A 20922-nucleotide genomic window follows, 5' to 3' on the forward strand; every position below is an offset into this window, starting at 1 on the left:
GCGGCCGACGGGAGACAAGCAGATTTGGCTGCCGCCAGCGTGGCCACAATCTTATCCAGATCCGGACCGAAGAGAACTTCTCCGGTAAACGGCAACGCTTCCAGACCTTTCTTGGATCTGCGTCCGCCTTCCAGGATCGCAGCCACAAGGTGCGACGAGCAGCTACCGCTGCTGAAGAAATTCTAGACACCAGAGTACTAATGTCTAGAGCCGCCTCGTTGATGTAGGTGGCCGAATCACGGAGATTGCCAATCAACTCCGCCTGTTCGGCCGGACAGTCGGATTCAAAAGAAGCCTCTAATGAATCCGCCCAGCGCTCCATCGCTCTGGCAACCCAGCAAATGGCCATAGCCGGCCGTGCTGCCCCCCGTGCAAGGGAATAAGCGGACTTCAGGCAGATTTCTACCTTGCGGTCCGTAGCATCCTTAAGGGAGGACATGGATGGCATCGGCAATGTGGCACTACGGACAAGACGGGTCACGTGAGAATCCACCTGTGGAGGGGATTCACACTTAGCAAAATAATTATCCGCGAACGGATAAGCCACCGCCAGGCGTCTCTGCGGCTGGTATCTTTTGCCAGGTTGTTTCCACGCCTCCTCTAAATGGTCCACCAACTGACCCGAAAGAGGAAAGACTGTGGCATCGCCCTTCACATCTTTGAAAAAGGCATACTTAGATTTAGCCGCTGGGGGAACTTCGTCCTCAATCACCAAGGCTGTGCGGACCGCCCGAATAAGTCCAGGAATATATACTTTGGACTTAGCATCAGCGTCCTTAGTATGGAAAGGTTCCTGATCGTAAGGATCCAGAATCTCCCCATCATCAGACGTCCCTTCGTCATCCTCATAAGGAGCGGACAGAGACGCCACCGGCCTTTTATGAGGCCGCATCACAGACTCCCCTTGCAACACATCCGACAAGTGCTGTACAGAACTCGTCAGGGAGTTAACCCACGCTGGCTCCTGAGAACCCGGGAGCGGGGAAATAGGGAGACTGTGGGGTACCACCAATTGTCGTGGGAACCCCTGCATGGGTGACGACACCACAGACTGCTGGGACAAACCCATCGGAGTAAACGCGGGCTGCGGAGCTAACTGGCCCACTAAAGCTGTTAACGCCTGAGCGAAACAAGCCCAGGGCGGCTCCTGTACCGGTGCTGTAACCGTAATAGGCCGCGCCATGGACAAACACTGCCGGCAAAGGCCCTCCGCGCTACCCTCCCCCTCCGCTAACGGTACTTTGCACGTGGTACACTGTAGCCGGAGGGGAAAATCACTTTCAGACATTATGGAACCACGTATGTGACCTCTCTCACCAATTAAGTATTAAATAGGCGAGAGACCACCCTGCAGCACCGCACCGCAAGGGCTTTAGCAGAAAGAACAGGGACAGTAATAAAGCTGACAGTTTAGAGAAGAAAAGTTACAGGCAGCGCTAGCACAGTCACATACAATGCAGAGAAATAACAATTCCTGCACTAACAGCGCTGATCACTCAACTACACAGACACAGGGCCTGGTAGGACACAGCGCTGCATACACAGACCTGAGCCACAGCGGAGGAGAGGTATGCGGGGGGACCCAGACCACGATGCTTCCTTCCAGACTTCCAGCAGCGTTCACCATGCGTTGCAGAGAAGATGGCCGCCGAGGAGCAGAGAGAAGCTGGCCTGGGGGAGGAGCGCTGACACAGGACCAGTCAGCACAGTGCAGAGAGGGCTGTGTGCAGCGGGGGAGGCGCCGACTGTGAGACAGGGAAGGCGCGCTCCCCTGGCATGCATTTAACCCCTGGGACGCCGCAGCGCTACCGCTCTGCTGCGGTCCGCTGTCCCAGGGGGTAGTGGAAGCGCAGGTTGGTCGCCTGGCTCCACGCTGCAGCCAGTCCCCAGGGAGCCCCCTGCCTGGGGACTTAGGACCATGTGATCAGCGGGGACCCACCGCGGGACCCCGCTGCTTACCTCTGTCCCCCTTGAATCCGGCCATGGTCCGGAGCATCTGGGGTCACCGCTAGCTGTGACCCCAGACGCCCACCAGCATCCCCGGATCAGTACCGGCGTTCTGGTACCGGCGGGGTGTAGGGAAGACAGCATGGACGTCAGGACTGACTGTCCATGCTGTTCATCCAGATGTGCAGCCACAGCTGCATGAAGAAAAAGCTTCAGGGGCTCTTCTAGCCCCCACTCCAACAGGTGCACCCGACTCCGGCCGGGCACCAAACTAAACTGAGGTGCCTTGGCCCGGGGGCGGGGTATAGGAGGGGGACCTAGTGCATCCTGGGAGGCTGAAAGCTTAACTCTTTGGTGCCCTGCGACTGACCTCACACCTACACCCCAAGGTATCCTGTGGATACCCTATGGACCCTGAAGTAGAAAGTCAACCGTTTTTGAGGCTGGAACCGCTTACCCAGATTTTCCACGCCTCCTCTAAATGATCCACCTGACCAGATAGAGGAATTACAGTGGCAACACCCTTATCCTTAAAGAAGGCATATTTGGATTTAGCCACGGGGGATATGTAATAACCAAAGCCGCACGGACTGCCCGTAGAAGGCCAGGTATATAGACTTTAGACCCAGACTACGCCTCCTTTGCACTAAGGGGCTCGTGTCTGAAAAAGTCAATAATGTCACCATCATCAGACGTCATGCCTTTACCCATCTGAGACCCGAAAGGCCGTTTAGAAGGCCGAAATGGTGACTCCCCCTGTAAAACGTCCATCAGGTGCTATACCATTTGGACAATAAATTCACCCACACAGGCTCCTGCGAGACCTGGGGGGGCGAAAAACAGGATACACTGGGGTACCGTCAACTGTCCAGGGACCCCTGCATGTGATGAGACCACCACAGGCTGCGATAACCCTTATGGGGAAACGCAGGGGGCGTTGCCCACAAAGGCTGTAAGCGTCTTAGCCAGCCGAGGGCCATCCCCTTTTTTGTGCAGGCAGTGACAGAAATGGGGCGTGATATATAATACAACATGCCCTCCATAAACCCTCAGCGTCTACATATCCATCCACTAACTGCACATATCAGTACATTATAGCTGGAAGAGGATATCCTCGTTCACTTTCAGACATGAGGAATGTGAACGGAGCGTATGTGACCTCCCACACAGAAAAACCACGTTTACTGTGAGGTAATAAACACCCTGCAACACCGCACCGCAACGGCTGTAGCAGAAGAACAGGGATAGGAAAAAGGCTGACAGTCAGAAATGAAAGTATAGGCAAACAGCGCTAGCATTTAAGTCACATACAATGCACAGATAACATCCTGCATTACAAGCACTGCGATCAACTACACAGACCAGAGCCTGGTAGGAAACAGCGCTGCATACACTGACCTTAATTGAAGGAGAGGTATGCGGGGGACCCGGACCGCAATGGCATCTGTATCAGCTTCCAGCAGCGTTTGCCATCCCCAGCACATGTAGTGAGAAAATGGCCACCGAGGAGCAGAGAGAAGGCAGGGACCGGGGGAGGAGTGCTGACACAGCCCGCTCAGACCGCTGTGGAATGGCACTGTGCAGCGGGGGAGACGCCGGCTGTGAGACAGGGAAGGCGTTCACCCCTGGCTTGCTATTAACCCCTGGGACGCCGCGCTGTATCGCACATGCTGCGGCCCGCTGTCCCTGGTGGTCTAGTGGAAGGCGCAGGATCAGTACCTGGCCCCACGCGCAGCCGGTCCCCAGGGAGCCCCCTGCCTGGGGACCAAACAGGACTGTGTTACAGGCGGGGTCCCGCGGTGGGCACCCGCCGGTAACAGTTACCTTACTTTGTTCCCCGTGCATCCGGCCACAGTCCAGGTAGCCGGGATCACCGCTAGCTGTGACCCCAGCTACCTACCAGCATCCCCGGATCGGTACCGGCGGGGTGTAGGAGTGACAGCATGGACGTCAATACTGACTGTCCTATGCTGGAGCACTCTAGTTGTGCAGCCACAGCTGCGAAGAAATATTCAGGGGCCTTAAAAAAAAACCCCTCTGTACGGTGTGACTGGTCCAGCCAGGCTCCGACGAAAACTAAGTGGCCTGAGGCTCGGGTACGGGGTATAGGAGAGGGACCCCAGTGCATCCTGGGAGGCTGAAAATTTAACTCTGTGGTGCCTGGATGTCTGCCGCCATCGCCTATACCCCAAGGTATCCTGTGGATACCCTATGGACCCTGAAGTAGAAAGATGATTATCTCAGACAGGTTCTACCATGAAGGAACTAATGACTGAAATAAAGAAACCATAGGTGCTGTGCAGATACACAGTAGGAACAACTGTGAACTATATTATCTCTGTCATTCTTGCATAGATGTGGCATGTCCCAAAATGGATTCTCTCATGGAGAATATTGTTATTCTTAATCATTGAATGATGCACAGAGTGACAAAGTATATATTTCCCATTTTGCTTAATGAATATTCACAACACTAATGCAGTCACAGATATACCAGCATTCTGTTCTCACTATAGTATATGTTTCAGAATTAATTTTTTACTATTATGCTGGGTACACACTTACCTGACCCAGTGGCTTGATATATCTGGCAAGTCCAGTTGTGATGTCAGTCTCTGCAGCCAGTGTACAGGCAGTCGGCCGGTCGCCTGTACACACATGCAGATGGACCGATATATCTGAATGATATAACAGCATTAGCTGTGCTGCAGGGCCGACCTGCTATGTCTGTAAATAACGTTGTTCACAGACATATCGGGTGTACAGACCTGCTGATGCGATACCGATACATCGTTCGTCGTTCAAACGAAAGATAGATCTACAAGTGTGTAACCAGCATTAATGATAACACTGGAATTCTTACATGAATTATGTAGTGAGGAGTTGTGGCACAGGATGCTGTCAGTCATTTCGCCAAACACAATGTGCATTATGGGAAGGCAGATACCATTTACGAGTGCGCCAATGGACCCGATAATCATGTAGAGAACATCCAGCCCATCTGCATAGCGAAACTAAAGTGAATCAGATTCCAAGGGAAAAAAATGCAAGTTTAGTATTTATATAATAAACATCTGTAGGTATGCATTACTGAGTCCTAATGTACTTCTACTTAATTATTAGGATTCTATTTGCCATATTCCTGCCTGTCTCTTTCCCCATGTCTAGATTTAGTATATAATGCGTGAACTGGGATGGTCTCTAATGTCTCCTGTATGCCTCTCTTTAATTGACCTCCATTGTCTTTGTGTGAGATCTCATTATTTTGACCCACATTTGTTCTGGAAACACACAGAATAGGTAACTCTCTCAGTACAGTTCAGGACCACGGCTGGTGAAGGGATTTTATTAGGACCTGATTCATGTAGGAGCAGAGCCTCAACTTCAAGGAGCCAGTGAAGCCTGGTCCCAAATGTGACCTCTGCAACCACTTTTGCCATACCCCTGGGTTATAAAAGTAAAAGACCAATTTGCTATGAGAGGATACTGTAATTTGATCTTTTATTGTAATGATCCTCTAAAAATTTTTTAGAAGACAATAACATTTGTTCTTGTTGACACTGGTAGCAGTACTATAAATACACTGTGGCTTAGCAGTAAAAGGCTTCCATTAAATAATCAATATTGTGAGCTAGAGAGGAAGGATTCTGAAGCTTTAAAAATGGAAAAAATTATATTAGGAAACTGTTGAAAGGACAATTCTTAAGAACCTGCCCTGCATTTTTGTAGAAAAGTCTTAATAAGAAAGCCACTCGCACAGAATAGAGAGTGTCACACCCATGAACACCTACCACTTCCAAAATACTGATATACAAATTCTGAGTCTTTAAATTAAGAATGTAATAGGAACCAAAGCTATTTAACTAATCATATCAAGTAAATCAGTCTGATGTGATTGTGTGCCATTTGCTAAAAGAGAGTGAGAAATACAACAACATGATTTAGGGCCATATCCAATTAACTGTGATAAGCAGCAGTTGTGCGAAAAGTTTACACTTGTAGGAACTTTTCGCCAAAAATACTTATCGCGCTATCCTATTAGCTGCGCCTTTCGCACATGCGAATTCTCCACAGTTAAAAGCGACAAGAAATTTTCACCATCTCAGAGCAGGTGGAGAATTGTGCAAAACCCCTTTTTTTGGCTAAAAATGTTGGGATTTGGTTCACAAACCCTTGGAAACCCTCCCTGTCAGGATGCGGCCTGGGATTGGCCGCTACTCACCTCCGTGACGGCGTCCTTGGGCTTATGTGTTCAGTCGCATTTGGTATGAAAAGCTGGCTGCCGCATGACCGACAGTTTGATTCCCGGCTGCGGCAGCCCGACAAAAGAGCAGAGCCTGGCAGCGGAATCCCGTCGCCCCTAAGGTAAGTACTTACTAACCTAACCAACCCCCCTAACCCTCCTTAGGGGTGCATAACCCTAACCTCCCCCCTCTAAGTGCCTAACCCCCCCTTCCCCGCTGCCTACACCTAAGTCCCCCGGGGGGGTGCCTAACCCCAAGTCCCCCCCGGGGTGACTTAACCTAACCCTCCCCCCCCCTGCGGCTATCCGCCCTAACCCTCACTCCCCCTAGCCTAACCCTCCCGGGGGGGTGCCTAACTCTAATTCCCCCCCCGGGTGACTTAACCTAACCCCCCCCCTGCGGCTATCCGCTCGCGGCGCCCGGCATCCCTTCAATCGGGATGCCAGGCGCCTGTCTCCCGGCATCGAGAGAATGACAGGCGTCTAGATTTTAGATGCCTGTCATTTAACCCTAGGCGGGATAGAGCATTCGGGAAGCCGGCGGTCGGGATTGCGGCCGCCGGCTTCCTAAACATATCCCGTTCAGTAGCTGGGAGTGGAGGCGAGTGGTATCTGAGTATTCTCCCCGGGGTCTGCTAGGGCTTTCATGCATGCGTCCTGGTTTCCGGGGTGCCGGGCATGGGCGCAGCCATGTTGCTCCATATGACCTGACTAGTCTCTCCAAATGGTAGTCCTGTGGTCACTCAGCTGATCCTCTGATCCAATGACCAGCTACCCAGGGGTATTTAAGTCTGACGCCAGGAACAGGTAAATGCTGTTCAACTTTGCTGTTCCAGTGACTGTGAGACTCACCAGTGTTGCTCTATGTTATTTCCTGCAGAGTGTTGCTTCAGCCTATTCACAGTTTTCCAGGGTTACATGTATTAGCTTCCATGCTAATTTTCAGTCTGAGACTTTAGTTCTCTCTCAGAAGTCCAGGGTTTTATGTTACTTTTCCTGTGTGTCTTGTAGTGTGCTGCTAGCTCTACTGCAGCTTCCCTGTGTTACTGAGGTGTCAGATTCCCTGATAATTTCTAGTTAGTTCTCAGCTGGATCTATATCAATCCCCAGTACATGTCTGTACTTCTCTCTGTGTGTCTCTGTGCAAATCAGCACCTGAATCTGTAGCAGTTCTCAGCACATTTCCCTGTGTTCTCAAGCAAGCCAGCAACTAGGATCTCTTCATTCTCAAGTTAATTTCCAGTGTTCAAGTATTCCATTCATCACCAGTCTTCAAGTATTCTGTGCATCTACAGTGTTCAAGTATTTAGTTCATCTTCAATATTCTAGTATCCAGCTCATCTTCAGTATTAGCTTATACTATTCATTTAATCTAGTTCCGGTCTTTCTGCCATTCCCAGGTACCTGTCCAGAGGGCCGCGACCTGCCCACTTGGTGCAGCGAAACCCAAATCCCGACTGGAGGGGTCACTGGTCTTCACCACCAAGTGGGTTAGACTCTGTGCCTCTGGGCAGGTCTAGCCAAATCTGGGTTTAGCCGCAATAGGGAGACCTAGCTGTCACTCACCTTGTTCCCTAGTCACTAGTGACTAATTAGGCAAAAATTGTTTTTTAATTAGCTTAATTTGGCTAATAATGACATGTCATTTTTGGGTTGAAAATGTCAAGTGTTAGAAAATGGCTTTAAAGTAGTGGAGTAGGCATTTTGGGGGCTGTATGGACGGGACAGGTGTATTATTAACATTTTTAAAAAAAGCACTTTTATGACAAAAAAAATATACCTGCACCCATTTTAATGTACCCCCAATTTAACTACAGCATTTATTTTTGTCCAAAAATATGGTTTTCTATCATTTTTTCATTGTTAGTGAAAAATGCATATAACAGCCATTTGACACAATTTAAAAACCCCAAACCCTTTTGATTTTGACCACTAATACTCTTCTACACTATTACCCTATCTTAGTTTACCTTTTTTGGGGGGGTACGGGCAGATTTCTCCATGTTCACCTTTACTTTTCGCCTACGTCGGGCCACTCCAGCCAGCCCAGGCCCTTGTAATTAGTACCCACCGCCCCCCCCTCTCTGCACCCCTGATTGCACTTTGCCAACACCAAGGAAGGATTCATATGTTCACAGTTAGAATAGGATTGCCAATGCTAGCACTATGTGTATTGGGTTTGTACAAGCTGCTTCATCACAATTGTAATATCTTAGTATCTGAGGAGTTCTGTGCAGGCCCAATGCTCTTACACGCCATGGAAGGCACATTATTCGTTATAAAATTCAGGTTTCAAAAACTAAACGCATTGCTTACATGAAGTGACCCTTCTTCCCAGGCGTGTCTCACCTTCACTGGAAGGTATGCATTTCATTCTAGAACACACTAGTGACACAAGCAATACCACGACCAAATACTAGTATAGGTGTTGCATACTGTATATTATTTGTATAAGGAAACAGCCATTTACTTACAATGCTGATTGGACCAACAGCCTTTGCCTTTTCTTTCTCACCCGCTTTTTCATTTTCATCTCTGTGAGCAAATACAAGCAACAGAGCAACAGAGTAAGTGCAGGAGAATGTGTCACAGTCAGTAATAGGAGTTTCATTGGGTACACATTCTCCTGATACAAGGAGTTGGTCCTTGTATCTGCTAAGCTTTATTATTAAATATTCAAACAAACCTGCAGCCATTGGAGGTAGAAGAGGAGCACATTCTGTGTAGAACTGTGTAGTGAGATTTACCATTTAATATAGGAAAGCTTCGATGAACGATTGGAAGCCAGCAGGGGGCACTTGCCCATGTGCACCGTTCTTGCCAGTGGGTGTAGTCCAGTGGCCGCAAGTGCTGCAGCTGGCCACAAATTGGTAGAACTGGATTAAGCGGTGAGACCCGGGGGCAGGAGACCCGAGCCAACTTCTCTCAGAGGGTCCCCTGCGCTTGGTACCTGCATCTGCTGATTGTCCTGCAGGTCTGTGACACAATGCTATGAGTACGTTATATCTGAGTCACACAGATATGCTGGACAGCAGGTCACCTACCAATCATTAACCCCAAATCCTCCACCATTAACCCAACAGCATTAAATATTAATCCCTCATCTTCCATCAACCTTTAATTCCCTTCAAACACAATCTGTTTTTATCATTGTCCTTAATTAACCCTCTCTCATCATCATCATTGGCATTTACCAGTAGCCCCTTATTTATCATTATTGACCCCTGATACTACAGTGTTAACCCACTCCATTCTATTTATTTGCATCATTATCATCATCATCGTTCTTCAGTGACCCATCTCATAATCATTCTCAATTAGCCCTCTCATCCTTATTCTGACAATATCATCCTGAACATCCCCGAACACATTAGAGGCGCTGCACTGCTACATACAGAAGTGATCATTCATCAGTTCCTCTTAAGAGCATTCCCATGCCCAGCCATGAGGCCCCTACTGCTTAAACAAGTGATCAGATCCCCTCTAAGCAAGTATACATTTGATATGTCAGAATGCCAGGCTGCATGAGTTAGATCTTGGTGTCGACAGTCAGAGTAGAGGGCTCATTGCAGTTTTATTAAGCAACCTCGTGGGTGTACAGTAATACACAGAGCAGACGTGAAAGCATGTTGTTTCATGCGAAGCCAGGGACACCTCCTTAAGAGGCCTATTCAGTATTAACGTGATGGAAACACCCAAATTAAGGACCTAATTCAATTTAACAACGATTTGCAACGGCAGATCCAAATCTACCAGATCAATTCATTATTGCTCCTATGCCAGGAACGCTGGTTTGCAAACCACCTGTCCCACAATCCCTAACACTAAAACTTTCCACAGTTAACAATAGCAGTGAAAGTTTACAGTGCCAGGTTCCGACCTTGGGTCACGCATGCTTACTGCAAAGGCTGGAGGGATCCTAATGGATCCCTCTTCACCATCTGGATCTCATTCCTAAAGGAAAAAACAGGACTTGGAGGGCTAATGCCATCTGAAGATGAATTGTATAATTGCCGAGTCCCCATACTAGTACATGGGAATGTATAGCACATCGGGCTTGTGCCGAATGCAAGAGATATCCATGATTTTATTCAGTTATTTAAATGTTTTATACACAGAGATTGCAATTTGCATGCTTGTCATGCCACCTCTGGATGATGAGTATCTGCTCATTCTCAGTAGCTTGGTTTATGCCAGACATTTAGCTAGGGTGTTTGGGAATATTTTACTGTTCTTATCCATCGTGTCTGTTCACCTGCGTTGCAGTTGATCCTCTCCTGAGTAACTTGGATTCTCCAATCTGGTGACCAAAAGGCTGCCTGGGATTATCCCACTGCTGCCACCAATATCTGTGACTGGATGACCTCGCCTCACCAGACGATCACAGAATATATTTGATCCCACTGGACCAGAAACCGCCTCTTACTCAGTTAACTACCCAGTAGGCATGTAACTTGCTGCCAGCACCAAGCTCCTCCTACCGGCACTTCCACCCAGGCTGCTACACTGGCACTTGGAACTTACTTCTGGGTATATGTGTTGACACACTGCTCCAACACTTCCTGGACAGTGTCGGCTAACTTCCACTGGTTCCTCACCATGGATCAGTCTCTGGGTAGCTGACAGAGGGCTTTAGCTTGGAGACAATGGGCTCAATCTAGAACAGCTGGAGAACAGAATAGCATTTTGCACTAATCTAGTTACAAGCAGAAGCGTTGTCTTAAGGCAAGATGTTTATTGCTCAATGTCTTCCACAGCATACAGGTATTAATCAGAAGTACAGGAGGTCGAGCACCAGATCGCCCAGTGTGTACGGACCACTCAATATGTTGGCCCATCGGCATGGAGTCGTGGGTCGCATCGTTGGGTACACACGTCATTAAGTGTGTACCCAGCTTAAGAGTCAAAGGATAGCTCCATTCAGGGCTCACAGGCCCTATTTTTATCCCTTTTTACACACAGTATCACCCATACTGTGTCCCTCAATGAATAAAACTCTCTTAGAGAATATAAATACATCTTACATTTCAAAGTAGCTAACCAAATTCCTTACTTCCTTTCATACATATACCACCCAAACCAGTTTTCTTTCCTAAAACATAACTGATTTAGTATATAACTGTCTCTAGTATATAAATGTAAATATAGCTCACAATTCAATTGCATTTCTCCTTTCAGATATTTATGACTCAAACCAGTTTGTCTTAATCACAATCTTAACACCTTCTTCGAAAGTTCCACACTACTCCCTGGAGGGCATCGACTGTAATCACCCCCTTAGTGTGAAATGGGTAAACCTTTGTTATGGCAGCTGCTAACATGGTAGCAGCTGCGATAGCACTAATATGGCAAAGCAGCAGGAGGAGTCTTGCTTCCTGCATACATTACTGATCCGAGCTGCAGCCTTGGATGCAGCATCGGATCATCTGCATATCCATTGGCCGGCTGAGTGACCATGGGGTTACGCAAGACGGCCACCGCAGATGAATAAAAGATGCCAGAAAATCTCAGTCAGCCAACGGAGATCTAGGCCTCTCCACTCTCCCCAAACGGTAAACTGAGGCCGTCGCCAATCCATCAATCGCTGACAGTCTTCTGCTGGTCTGAGGGCCTGACTTCATTGCTATCGAAATGCTGCCGCTGCACTACATAAGGACGCCCACTTTACCTTACACACATCCAGAATTTTTAGCAAAACTGCGAAAATATTGGTACAACGGAGTACCATCGCAGCCTCATGCACACTTGCACAAGGTCAGACCTTACTCAGAAATTTCTAACTTCAGTGCACGCTATGAGGACTCAGGCTGTGTAGGGCATCGCAGTGGATAATTTATGCATGCCCCTGCAACGGCGTTCAAATGCACTGGCACGCCTGTGTTCGACCAACCAACCCCCTATCACCACCCATAAATGGCACTTCCTGTCAGTCACTCTGCGATGGGTCTGCATAGTCACTGCAATCGCAACGGCTAGTTCGCGCACTGCGATGCATACACTTCGGCCAATTGTGTCCGTATTTGCAACTGCATTCCTTGCTGATTCAGGCCCACAGTGCGGGATTGCAGACCTGTACTGCACATGCGCAGTACGGGTCAGGTGCATGCTGATTCCCAAAAATCAGGAATCTGCGTGAACCCTGTCACTGCGTCCGCAGCTGAGTCACTCCATAAGTCAGGAAAATTACCATATCATTTTATTACGTGAGAATATCCTATGAACAATTGGTTTCTAAATGTCAATACCTTGTAAAACAAAATAGTTTTGAAACCTTCCTGTAAGTGCATAGGGCCTGATTCAGCAGGTGTTATTTTGCACGCAACGCAGGTGCTAATATCAGCAGTGATACGCAATTGCTTTCGGATTGCAATCGCAGCCTAACATAAGGACGCCCACTCCCCCTTTACATCCGTATACTTTAGCAATATAGCGAAATAATCGATAACGTTGAGTCATTTCCGACCCATACGCACAGTTAAGGCAGGTCAGACCACACTCAGGAACTACTAACTTCAGCACACGCTATGAGGCCTCAGGTTGTGTCTGGTATCGCAGTGGCTAATATATGCACACCCCTGCAACGCTATTGAAATGCACTGGCACACCTGCGTTCGCCCGACCACCCACAAACGGCACTTCCTGTCAATCACTGTGCAATGGGTTTGTGTCGCCACAGCGATCGCAGCGGCTGCTTGGCGTGTGCGCAGTGCAAAATAATTCGTCCAATTACGTGCATGTTAGCAACTGCGATCCTTGATGGATCAGGCCCATAATCTATACATTTAAACATGTGGTCTTACAATTCTAGAACTGTGCATAGCACATTAAATATAACATGTTATACATTTACAGTACATGGTGCCTAGCACTGATTTGGCAATTTAAAGATGGCGCCATGGCATGAGGGTTAACCCCTTCAGTGCAGTGGCCGCCATTTTAAACACGTGTGCTGGGTCACATCCCACTTCTACCTCTTTTCTCGCTGCTCTGTTTAATAATAAAACCTAACTAATGTGCATCAGACACTCAGCTTTCTCTACATGCAGCAGCTGCTCAACAAAGCAATATTTTAAAGAAAATGGGAAATAAGCCCTATAATCTAAAAGGAAATATATTTGATATGGTTAAATATGCTCCCCATACGTTTTTGTTTGCTAGAAGTCCTCCGTTGCTGCCATGGGTAACGGTCTAAAGCTGCTTAATGGTAGCTCTAAGCAGACCAGCCTATTGGATCCCATCTACTTCACCAGGGTTTGATAATGTAATTTTCTGTGAATCATTGCAGCATTGTACTGTGCCAAACAGGGCCGCAATGTTTTGATTCGCAGTGCCACACCCACCGCGCTTCCCAGGGTCTCCTGAAGGGGATATTTTAAAATGTTTTGAGTAAAGTTAGTTTGAAAAGGCTTGTGTGTAGTAGCAATGTCATACCTCCCAACCGTCCCGCTTCTCGGGCACTGTGCCACCTGCAGGCCTCAGTGTCCTGAGGTGGTGGAGATGAGGTTGGGAGAGCCCCCTCACACACACTGCTAGGCACGCGGGTCTATTCAGAGGAGTGCTGGGCATGTCCCCATCGTGACTAAAACGGGTGCCGTGGCTCGCGGGTACGACGTTTCCCACTCCCCTTGCTCTAAGGTCACGCCCCTAAGTCACAATCTCCGGATGATTAAAGTTATGAGTTATGGGAATGTCCACTTACTATCATGTATGATCAGGTATATGTGAGGCAATGATACATACTGTACCTTTCAACTCCATCAAGTAAAGATTCTGTTGCAGGTTGAATGTTGTTGATCTCTGCATCTGTTTCTTTGACATCATTACGTTTGCTTTTGTTGGACAACCATGCCAACCACTACAGAATGGGAAAAACTGATATTATAGGCAATATAGACTTTTAGGAACAATAACTTTTAATTAGACAATTGATTAAAATAACAAGATTCAGTCAAACTATATAATGTATATACAGTATATATAGATGAAAATCCCGGTGAACGGGATGCTGATGCTCAGAATGCTGGCGCCGGAATCCAGACACTAGTCAGAATCCCGGCGCTGGCATCCAAACGGTCATTAGTGGGGTTAGGGGGAGGGTTAGGTTTGGGCATTAGGGGCGGAAGTTAGGTTTAGGGTGCAGGTAGGGAGGGTTAGGGTTAAGGGTATGGGGAGGATACTAGCGACAGGTGTCAGTATTCTAACCCTGTCGGTATGCCAACCGCCGGCATCCTGTACCCAACCCAAATATATACACACTAATACAGGTTAGAATAAAATATTACATTTTATGGCAAATACTGTACAAATACAGCAACATTCGTCATGGACAACAAAATTTATATATCCAGAATACATGATATAACTGGATTTTTTTACAATAAAGTTTAATTTACTGTATTACATATCACCATACTGGCAAATCTCTTCTTCAGCAAAATGTACCCACATTTCCCCCTGTCCAGTATGTAGCATAAATTACTTTTACCCAAACCAGTATGTAGCATAAATTATATTTCCCCAGACCAGTATGTAGCATAAATTATATTTCCCCAGACCAGTATGTAGCATAAATTATATTTCCCCAAACCAGTATGTAGCATAAATTATATTTCCTCAAACCAGTATGTAGCATAAATTACTTTTACCCAAACCAGTATGTAGCATAAATTATATTTCCCCAGACCAGTATGTAGCATAAATTCTATTTCTGCAGACCAGTATGTAGCATAAATTCTATTTCCCCAAACCAGTATGTAGCATAAATTCTATTTCCCCAAACCAGTATGTAGCATAAATTCTATTTCCCCAAACCAGTATGTAGCATAAATTCTATTTCCCCAAACCAGTATGTAGCATAAATTCTATTTCCCCAAACCAGTATGTAGCATAAATTCTATTTCCCCAAACCAGTATGTAGCATAAATTCTATTTCCCCAAACCAGTATGTAGCATAAATTCTATTTCCCCAAACCAGTATGTAGCATAAATTCTATTTCCCCAAACCAGTATGTAGCATAAATTCTATTTCCCCAAACCAGTATGTAGCATAAATTCTATTTCCCCAAACCAGTATTTAGCATAAATTCTATTTCCCCAAACAAGTATGTAGCATAAAGTATATTTCCCCAAACCACTATGTAGCATAAATTATATTTCCCCAAACCAGTATGTAGCATAAATTATATTTCCTCAAACCAGTATGTAGCATAAATTATATTTCCCCAAACCAGTATGTAGCATAAATTATATTTCCCCAAACCAGTATGTAGCATAAATTACTTTTACCCAGACCAGTATGTAGCATAAATTACTTTTACCCAAACCAGTATGTAGTGTAAATTATATTTTCCCAAACCAGTATTTAGCATAAATTACTTTTACCCAAACCAGTATGTAGTGTAAATTATATTTTCCCAAACCAGTATGTAGCATAAATTACATTTCCCCAGACCAGTATGTGGTATAAATTACATTCACCCAGATCAGTATGTAGCATAATTTAGATTTACCAGTAAGCAGCAATAAGAAGTGAATTCACTTACAAGATGGAAAATGCTGCATTTATTTCTGTGTGCCATAGACAGGAGAAAAAATAGGGGAGAAATTTGTTTCTTGGCTCTAGCTCGAATTTACTAAAGCGGATTTTCTGCCATAAATAGGTCTATCAAAATGTAGGAACTAAAAATGTAAGTAGATGTTGGTGAGGGCAGAAAATCATGTGACACACACTAATTCTCAGCCAATCATATTCTGATAATGAAAGCTGGTATTCTGATTATGTCACAGGATGTGACTCAAGAGCACAATGAGCATGCTTCTGCCAGTACTTGGGCTGCACCATAATACTCATGAATATCTGACTGTTTACCGCCCATAAGATGGCTTTATTCCAGCCAACGTGTTCATACAGTATACTACAGTAGTGGTTCTCAAACTCCATCCACAGGACCCCAAACAATGCACGTTTCCTAGGTCACCTAGCAGGTGCACAGATGTATTCATTAATAACGTACACATTTTAAAAGACCCATAGATGGAGCTAATTATTTCACTTGTGATTCTGTGAGGAGACCTGGAAAACATTGTTTGGGGTCCTGAGGACTGAATTTGAAAACCTATGAACTAGAGCACAGGTTCTCAAACTCGGTACTCAGGACCCCAAACTGTGCATGTTTTCCAGGTCTCCTCACATAATCAAGTGAAATAATTAGCTCCACCTGAGGATCTTTTATGTGTCAGTGAGTAATGATTACACCTGTGCACCTGCTGGGTGACCTGCAAAACGTGACCTGTGTGGGGTCCCGAGGACCGAGTTTGAGAACCACTGAACTAGAGAATATAGAAATCCCTGTAACACAGGGATCCCTGTACAGCTGTAACACAGTAAATATTTACATGATTAGTTTTTTGCTCAGATATCTAAGGAATACAAAACATTAAAAGCAGTGCTAATTGTATATATTAAAATTCATCAGAAGTACTCAAAATAAAGCCAGTAGCATAATTATAAAACTTATAATATTAATACAAATACATACATTTGACTGAACTAGTAGTAATAACATTAAAACACACATTTAAAAATAAAAAACAATTAATCTTATAAATAGTGGTAAAATAAAGTGGTAATGATAATTAACCCTGCAGTGTGCTGCCAAGATTAATCCATATGCATAAACATAATGTTATGCAACAGTAATATATACACTCCGGAACTTAAAACAGTTCCTACTTAAAGGCAAACTTCTTAATATATATGTGGTACTTGCAAGTCTTCATGCAGATTAAACCAGAAATGAGGAGGGAGTTGCTGGAGAATGATGAGGAGAAGGGGTAAGGGATGGCCATCGACCACTGATGGTTTGCCACCAATAGTCAAAGGTTTTGCCACCAATGCCATGGTGGAGATCCAATGGCTGAGGCAGCAATTTTTTTTTCGCCTTGACGCCGGGAAAATGGAGCTTAGCCCCACCCCCATCCCTGAATGGATGGCAATTCTCCATAGCTAGGAAGTTTATCGATGGGTGCAAACAATTGATGGTCACCTGTCGGTGGTTTCATACCATCGATGGTGACCATAAATTGTTAACTCACCGTTGGCCACCATAGAAGGGGTTCTAAAGTGTGAGTAGTACATGGATAAAAGAAAGGTTAGAAAATAAAAAGAGGAAAGTATTCTGTTTTGTGAGCACTCTTGATAAATGAAATTATTAAAACGTAACGTTATTATAGGATATTTTTTTTTCAATACAAATAGTTTATTTGTGATACCAGACAAATTTACAGTAAATACGTATCAAACGTGTAACATATACTCTTTCAGAGTTGTTAGTCCCTGCTGGGCTACAAAAGATATATATAAATCAATATAGAGGTAGGAGGTATAGATGAATCCTTACTCACATTCATATAGCGAAATAGTTAAAATTACGTAATTCATATACATGGCTTCAATATCACGATTTTAATCATATCAATTTGCACCTATTGTGAAAAATTAGGATGGTCAAGGTAACAAAACTGCTACTCTTAATTCTGCTGCTCCTCACTTTGGCCTTAGGCTATCTATGAGGAGTGAGATTATTGGAGAGCAGTTTGCCCTTATAAACAGTGTAACTGAGACGTTCCTCAAGTTTTAATTTCTATTGTTGGAGGTTTACTATAAGCATTGGACCTCAAGTGAGAGAATTACTCTATTTGAGATGGTCATCAGTTAATAGAGCTATAGGAATGATACCTAATAATAAGAGATTGAATATTAACCCTTATTTCTTATGACACATAGTAGATGGGCATTCTGACACAGATCACAATATCCATGGTGTTGGTGCGTATCATGTGTAAATATATCTTTACAGTTGTTAAAAACGCGTTCATCTTTTCTGGGATTGTCCAATCCTTCGTGGTTTTTGGACTGAGGTATTTGATTTATTATCTAAAGTTCTTAAAATGATTGTTAATCCGAATCCGATTCTAGCATTTTGCAATTGGTGTCCCGTTCTCTTCCTAAAAGTGAACGTTATCGGACAGGCCAAATTTTGCTGGCAGCTAGAGGCACATTGGCCCAATTATGGAAATCTCCGAATCCTCTTACTATATAATGAGTATTTTCAAGCATAAAGACACTTAAAGAATATTAGAAAATATTAAAGAAATTTAAACATAAATAACTGATAATCAAAGTTCAGATAAAATGTAAATGATATGATCCATCTGGCATGTTAAGCGGTATTTAGTGTTAATTAGTTTCCCATTATGTGGATGTGGGAAGGATGGCCCAACCAATAGGACTCTACAGGTGGTACAACCCAGACAGCGGTAGCATCCGTTCTTCTTAAACAGCCACCCTTCTTGTTCCTTCTTCAGGGTCGACCTATTGGTCCAATAGAGGAGATCCTCCAAATTGGCTCCTCTCTGTATACTCAATAGAGGTGGCTTAGATCCAATCCTCTTGAGCACTGGATCTGTTTGTATAAGGGGCCAGTGCATCCTCACTGATTTCTGCACCGCCTTCAAACCGGTGTTACAACGAGTCCCCAATATCAGTCTACCTTCATGGGCATCAGAGATGTCCTTGGACCTTGCAACGTCAACTCTAGAAGCCAATTTTCTTGCCCTGGTAAGGCATCTTTCAACTTCTTGTTTGGTATAACCACGGTCATAAAATCTCTGACAGATCTCAATTAACTGGATCTCCGCCTGCTCAGGTTCAGAATTGTTTCTGACACCCGTAGAAATTGCGATATCGGTAGATTGTTTTAATCCAACCAGATGGTGACTAGTGGCCAGTAAAGTAGTATTTTTATCTGTAGGTTTTCTGTATAAACGTGTAGCCCAACCGACCTTGTTTCTTAAAGATTGATACATCAAGGAAATTCATTCGTTCCCCATCAATTACACCTGTAAAGCGCACAGGGCTGTCAAGTGAGTTTAAAGTATCCAGCATCATCTTAAAGGACTCAATACTACCCTGCCATATGACAAAAATATCGTCTATATACCGTCGATAGTATAAAATATGATCTTGATAAGATGACAGAATATGGCAGCGTTTGTATTGGTCCATGTAGAGATTTGCATACGCTGGGGCCACATTCGACCTCAAGGCCGTCCCAGCCTTCTGCATATAATAATTATCCTCATAGAGGATTATGGTGTAGAGGGAGCAAACGTCCATAGTAGCCAAATAGGAATTCTCAGGGATCTCAGTCAGTTCATCTAATCCTTCCAAAAAGTGACCAGTGTCTCTAGTGTAGGTCTTAGATCTAACTACAAATTGTTGTAAATAGTGATCTAATAATTCCGCAAGGGGTTGTAAAATTGACCCCCTGGCCGAGATAATCGGCCTACCAGGTGGATCGATAAGGGACTTGTGTACCTTTGGGAGTCTATATAGAATTGGTGTTATGGGAAAATCTACCGTCAGGAAAACCACCGTGGTCTCGTTAATCCAACCCTCAAGTAAGGCTAGACCCACCAAAACGTCAACCTCTTTCTTAATCCTAGGACCCGATTAAACAAAACTTTTTCATAAGTAGCTATGTCGTTAAGTTGTCTACGGATCTCTAGATCATATTTAGCAAAATCCTGGAGCACTATTGCTCCTCCCTTGTCTGCTATTCGGATAACTAGTGTGGTATCATTTTGAAGGCTTCTAAGCACCAGTTTTTCCTCCTGACTCTAATTACTAAAAGTATGATTACGATTCTGTTCAACCATGTCATTAACATCATTATCTAACATCCTAAGGAAGGTCTTAATGCTAGAATTATTTGAAGATGGGTCGAATTTGCTGGATTTTTTAAACTTATTGCCTAGTACACCTGATTTAGGGCCTGATTCAGAGCCGTTCGCTATTTGCGGTCGTTCGTTCAAAAACAAGGGGTGGCTATTCAAATGATCCGTTCGCAAATTGCAGTCTGTTCACACCTCTAAGTCTGAACGAGCGAGCAAAACATACGCTCGTTTATTTGATAAAAACGCCCCCTGGCCGCTCGCAACATACGTCATGTCCGCTATTTATTAGATTAATCGAGTACATCGTACAGCGTATGAACTGCTCGCTATTCTTGTGGTTGGTTTTTTCAACCGCTATTTTGCGAGCAGTTCTGAGTTTAAAAAAACCAAGTGACGTGGTCAATGACGCTGCTGGATTAATTATGCACTCCCTTAAAACGCCCGTTTTGACCTTTAAGCACGCCTGCGTTCGAATTCCACTCCCCCGTTTTCAAGCACCTTCCCCTGTTACCACCCACATACGCCTCATTCTGTCACTCAAAATAGCAGGCACTCGCTATATAGCGTACAAACGATTTTCGGCCGCACTGACTGGTTCGCGCATGCGTACTAAAAAACGTATGCATGCGCAGATGTGCGAACATCACTCGGAACGAGCGGCTCTGAATGAGGGCCTTAGTTCCAACATTTGATTTATCGTTTGAGAAACATTCTTTACTTCTCTGAACTTTGATTATCAGTTACTTACGTTTAAATTTCTTTAATATTTTCTAATATTGTTTAAGTGTCTTTATGCTTTAGAGTAATACTTTAGGATGTCCACACTCAGATATTCAGTGTCCTTTTGTTTTTCTATATATGTTAATTAGTAATTTTTGATTATGTTTTATATACCCTTCTTTAAACCACTGGTGCACCTTACAACATGTCTGTAACATGCATATATGTGGATATGCATGTTTTCTAACTATATATTTTAGGTTAATTAGGCATTA

The 20922-nt window shown here is 44.8% G+C and overlaps 1 protein-coding gene across 2 annotated transcripts in view; it reads right to left on the bottom strand.

Moving 5' to 3' along the window:
- Window positions 1-20922, bottom strand: part of LOC148476984 (ATP-binding cassette sub-family B member 5-like) — a 155794-nt gene that overhangs the window by 93839 nt on the left and 41033 nt on the right. For both annotated transcript variants that reach the window (XM_088457385.1, XM_088457384.1), the window contains exons 2-4: window positions 13936-14045; window positions 8665-8725; window positions 4811-4961 (exon numbers count right to left, since the gene is read on the bottom strand). In XM_088457385.1, coding sequence (XP_088313511.1) covers window positions 4811-4961; window positions 8665-8725; window positions 13936-14045 — 322 coding nt within the window. The remainder of the gene's footprint in view (window positions 1-4810; window positions 4962-8664; window positions 8726-13935; window positions 14046-20922) is intronic.

Source organism: Taudactylus pleione, unplaced genomic scaffold (genome assembly GCF_031769625.1).
Source record: "Taudactylus pleione unplaced genomic scaffold, aTauple2 ptg000758l, whole genome shotgun sequence".
NCBI classification, from domain to species: Eukaryota; Metazoa; Chordata; class Amphibia; order Anura; family Myobatrachidae; genus Taudactylus; species Taudactylus pleione.